General features: G+C 42.2%; 1 protein-coding gene across 17 annotated transcripts in view; it reads right to left on the bottom strand.

Moving 5' to 3' along the window:
• Nucleotides 1-5,047, bottom strand: part of DLG2 (discs large MAGUK scaffold protein 2) — a 1,827,487-nt gene that overhangs the window by 389,910 nt on the left and 1,432,530 nt on the right. For all 17 annotated transcript variants that reach the window (XM_045293139.1, XM_045293148.1, XM_045293133.1 and 14 more), the window contains one exon: nucleotides 2,882-3,038. In XM_045293139.1, the coding sequence (XP_045149074.1) occupies nucleotides 2,882-3,038 (157 nt within the window). The remainder of the gene's footprint in view (nucleotides 1-2,881; nucleotides 3,039-5,047) is intronic.

Here is a 5,047-nt window from a genome sequence, read left to right as displayed (position 1 = left end):
AGAAATCAAAGTGTAAAGAAAGAGAAGAGGGAGAGAAGAGGAAAGGTAGATGTGATTTATTTACTGTGGGTCTTCTTCCCAAAGTCCCATAATTCCCGCCAAACCACCTTCGTCTGCCTGCATCTGGTAAGAAGTTAAGGGAAGATCTTGATGGGATTCACTTGTGAGCAATTGTGAACAGGGTTCCCTGGAATGGCATCCTGCTGTGTATGAAATGAGCCCTCTGAGAAGCTAGAGGAGGAGGGAGTGGAGCACATCCTCTGGATCCGAGATCCCTGCACAGTGAATCCTGGATCCAGAAGACAGCTATCCCTTCAGAGGAGCAGCGGCAGGACTGGGAGCCAGAGCACGAACAGAATGATGGATGTGTAAACAATGAGCAGGTGAAGTTCAGTGCTTAGGGCAGGAGGCCGGCTGGAAGAGTGCAGTGCCTGTAGGCGCTTCATTCCGAGAGCTGGATTTGCTGATCCACAAAGCTTGAGTGGACCGCCTTCAGTTGCGGTTTACAGGGGAGTGATATGCCCCTCTGGGCATTTCTTAGCAGACCGCCTTCAGCTGCGGTTTACATTGGAGTGATATGCCCCTCTGGGCATTTCTTAGCAGACCTGAAAGAACTTGGCAACATGTCCTGACACAAACTCAGCCCTCAGCATTTGTCACTGGCATTACACCATGTTAGCTTCCTTAATAATTCCTTTAATCATGTAGCCATTGTAATGCATATTAGAACATAGAGGTCAAATAGAGACTACTACTGAAAACAAGCCAATGGGCATTAAAAAAAAAGATTTAACGTTCAGCTCTGATTCACTGTAGTTATGTGACCTTTGGCAAGTTAATCAACCTCTCTGAACATTATTTTCTTTATCCGAACTTGGGGTAATACCTTTCAGGGTAATAACTTCTATAAAATGCTTGACAAATAATAAGTGATTAATAACTTCTTGTGGTTAATTTTGCACTTAGGTAAATGTTAATTATGCTACCATTTATAACCATCACCCAACTGGATATCTATTTTATGCACTTCTTACATAGTTATAGACATAAAACAGTACATATTATAAAGAGGCAGTTAATAGAGTATGGTCATATGTTTGGAAATAAGAACTGTGTGGGAAACAAACATTTCTTCCAATTCATCTCCCCTAAATATGTTAGACTTAGGATACTGCTTGCAGCTAAAGGTAAAAAATTGTCAAGTTACCCCATGAAGGCAATCAGTTGCCAGACATCCCACCACGGGTAGGCCCCGCTCCCTGCTGTTAAGGACAATGGGCTACTTCTCCCTAAAGGCCTGTAGTCATAGATTTGGTTCCTGTAGGTGGAGTTCACACCCTATGGATAATGGTCTCTATAGTTGTGCCAGGGAACAGGTCAAACCGGCTCAGTGGCATCCAAAGTTAGGCTGCCATCCTGAATCTAGGATCTGCCCTTCTTGTCACATGTATACCCCCAATCCCTCCTCTTCCTATTGCGCGTATATCCCTAGATTGTCCCCCTTTCATTGCTGTATAACCTATAGTGAAACCCCTTCCTGTGACGTGTGTCTTTATCTGTAATTAGTGGGCTTGCACGCCTCCCCAAAGGTATATGGGCCTGGGTTAGCAATAAAGAGCTCTCTTGGACTCCCCTCTTGGCCTCTCATCGGTTCCCCCTCTCCTCCACAGTCCTAGTTCCCCTGTTCCCTTTCCCCCTGTCCTCCTTCCCCTCCCCCTCTCTCCACATGGACCATCAAGCGGGCTGAGGTGAGCATTCTACCATGAAATGTGTCTGACTCCATTATTTCAATCTCCTATCTCTCACACTTTCTAGGACTTTACTATAATCTTTATATATTTTAACCGTACAATTGCTCCTACTGGACCAGTGATGATTTGTTGGAGGCCCCCTACACTTAGGTAAATGTTAATTATGCTAACATTTATAACCATCATCCAAACTCGATATATATTTTATGCATTTCTTACATAGTTATAATCATAAAACTGGACATATTATAAAGAGGCAGTTAATAGAGTATGGCCATATGTTTGGAAAACAAGAAATGCATTTTTTAACAGTTTTATTGACATAGTTCATACACCACACGACTCAATGGTTTGAATATATTAAAGAGTTGTGCAATCATCACAATTTTAGAACACTTTCTTCATTTTTGCACTATTATTATTATTAGCTTCCCATTACCTCCCAACCCCCTACCATAACCCTAAGAAACCATCACTCCATTTACTGTCTCTAGAGTTTCTTATCCTGGATTTCATATAAAGAAAATCACATAGCACCTCCTACAAGAATAAAAAAGTAAAACACAGAAAAATCTCAATTTACAAGAAAGCAGAATAAAAACTAGAACAAATTGAAAATAGGTAAAAAAGAGAAGACAGACAAGAAGATGGTAAACTGTAACCAGGTTTTATCTGCAGTGATCGACTTCCAATGCACCCTGTCTGAGCTCAGGTTTACTCTCATCCATGGCCATTTGTCAGAGGGGACTCAGTGGAGGCGTGATCCCCAGGGAGACTCAGCAAATGGATTTTGGGCTTTCACTGTTATCCATAGCCTGGGTACTCTGACTTTAAACTAACGCAATTCCCTCCTTTGATCTCAGAACTGCATTTTGAAATTAAGGAATATACCTGTTATAAAAAATGTTCTAATAGTAGGGTATATGTCTCAGAAAGTATTAAAGAGAACACAACCATTTTTTGTTCAGCTGAGGAAAGAGCGTGAAAATTGTGAAGCATCTGCCTACCTTTGAAATGGTAGCACACACCTAACAAAGTTCTCATCGACGCTTCCCCGGTTTTGAGAGCCACAACGGATAGTCGCCCTTTCACGATCGCGAAAGGAACAGAGAGTAAAGTGTAATACTCACCGACAAGATCTGATCTCCTCTCTGGAGCTCCCCGCTTAGGTCTGCTGGTCCACCAGCCAGAATGAAGGACACAAAAATACCTTCTCCATCTTCTCCGCCCACAATGTTGAAGCCCAGGCCAGTGGAGCCTTTGTGCAGGACCACCTTGCGAGGTTCCCTGCAGAAACAAAGGGAGAACCCAGCTCACAGGGTGATTCACTCAAAGGTCAGGCTGTTTTACTGTCCATGGGGCCTATAATACCTGGTATTCACCACCCACGAGAGTGGACTCTCAAGGCAAGACAGATTGCCACATCAAGAAAGAAGTTAAAATCAGGGCAGAAAAGTAGAATAATGAAGGAGGTTGTGGCAGAGGTGGGGTCTAGATATGTTTCATTGAAGAGGTGACATCTGAGGACCAATTGAAGGAACTAAGAAAACTCATGCATGTAGAAGAGCATCCCAGCCCCCGAGAAATCCGTGCAGAGGCCTGAATGTGAGTGTGTGCCTGGTGCTGTCCAAGAAGCGATAGGCACTCAGTGTGGGAGAAGTGAGTGCATAGGGGAATACGAGATGAGTGTATTAGCTTTCTAGTGTTGAGTGACACATTAAGAAGCCTTGGGGGTTGCTGTGGCATAGCAATGGGCTGCTAAGCACACAAATGACAGTTCAAATCCACTAGGGACTCTTAGGACAGAGATGAGGCTGTCTGCTCCCATAAAGATTTCCAGTCTTGGAAAACCTTGATATTGACTGACAAGTCAGAATCAATTCGATGGCAGTAGGCTTCACTTTTTGGAGTAACGAGATACAACAAACTTAGTGCTTTACAACACCTACTCTTACCTACCCGTTCGGTAGATCAACAGTCTGGGTGAGATCAACTGAGTTTTATTAAAAATGGGAAAATTACAGCCTTATGGAGCAAAACTTATATTTTAATACAAAGAGCAAGACTATACTTCTTATAAAAGGAAGAATTTTCCTCATGTTTTTAATAAGCAAAAAGAATATAGCTTAAATAAATCAGTATGAGTATAATTCATGTTACTGAATTGTACGTGTGAAAAAAGTTGCAATAGCAAATGTATTGTTAGAAATATATTTACTAGGTTACAAAAAAGCCTTATGAAACATTATCCTCTTCACTGATCTATGTTACCCACCTTTGCGCGGTTTTTGTTGGTGAACCCTACAATTTTGACATATTGCACAGCATTTGTGGCCACACAAAATACATACTGCTTGAGTGACAGTTGACTTATTAACTTTACCAAGATATCATTGTTTTCCAACCCTGACCAAGTCTTTTGAACTAAATTGTTTATGATTTTTCTCAACTTGTGAGAACACAAATCCCTTTTAAAAACAGGACTTCATAACACAGTAGATTCTAAGGTTTATTTCAGTCATAGAAGGAAACGTCAAAGAAGCACATTTGTAAAATGAGATATAAATAATTGCCTTGGCACACTCCAAATAATCTACTTTTTCTAATTTAAAGTTACCATGATAATTCATCAAAATGTAGATTTAAAATTGTTTTTCCTCCTTCCTCCCAGAAGAATGCACTTCAGAGGACAGCACTGAAGCTACAGCTCAGGGAGAGGGACATGTCTGATCAGAACACACAGGAGCTAAGGGAGAGGGAAGGAGAGAGAATGGAACACATCCTGGCCCACCAAGCCCGAAGGATGATAATCCTGCTCAGAGCAGCCAATGCACAGAGAGGACTATTGGGCTGGCCCCACCACGAGACACAGACATGACCTCCTTCACTGACCCATAATGCTATTGGGGACAACACTGGAGACACAGTGTGGGAATTATGCCTATCTAACCCCATCACACTGGGGCAGAACACTAAGGGCATGCAACAGAGCCGCAAGGGGAGCAAAGCAATGAAAGTCCCCGGGGAATACCAAAAATAGACTGTGGGGCAAGAGTGTGGCACCCCATCAGACTCGACCGGAAAACACTCTTAAAGGTCAACAAACATACCTGGAACTATTTATAGGTTTTTCTGTTTGTGGGCATTGGTATTTGTTGTTATTATTTTGTTTTGCTCTGTCTTATTTTTGTGCTTATTATTATCTCTGCATGTCTCTCTAGGTAAGATAAGCAGGATAAACAATTCAGAGGAGAAAACAATGGGGGCATGGGAGACGGAGAGGCTGGGGAAAGAAA

Source organism: Echinops telfairi, unplaced genomic scaffold (assembly GCF_000313985.2).
Source record: "Echinops telfairi isolate 266 unplaced genomic scaffold, ASM31398v2 ScPeMD7_1713;HRSCAF=2227, whole genome shotgun sequence".
NCBI classification, from domain to species: Eukaryota; Metazoa; Chordata; class Mammalia; order Afrosoricida; family Tenrecidae; genus Echinops; species Echinops telfairi.
This window is presented reverse-complemented; position numbering and strand designations above follow the sequence as displayed.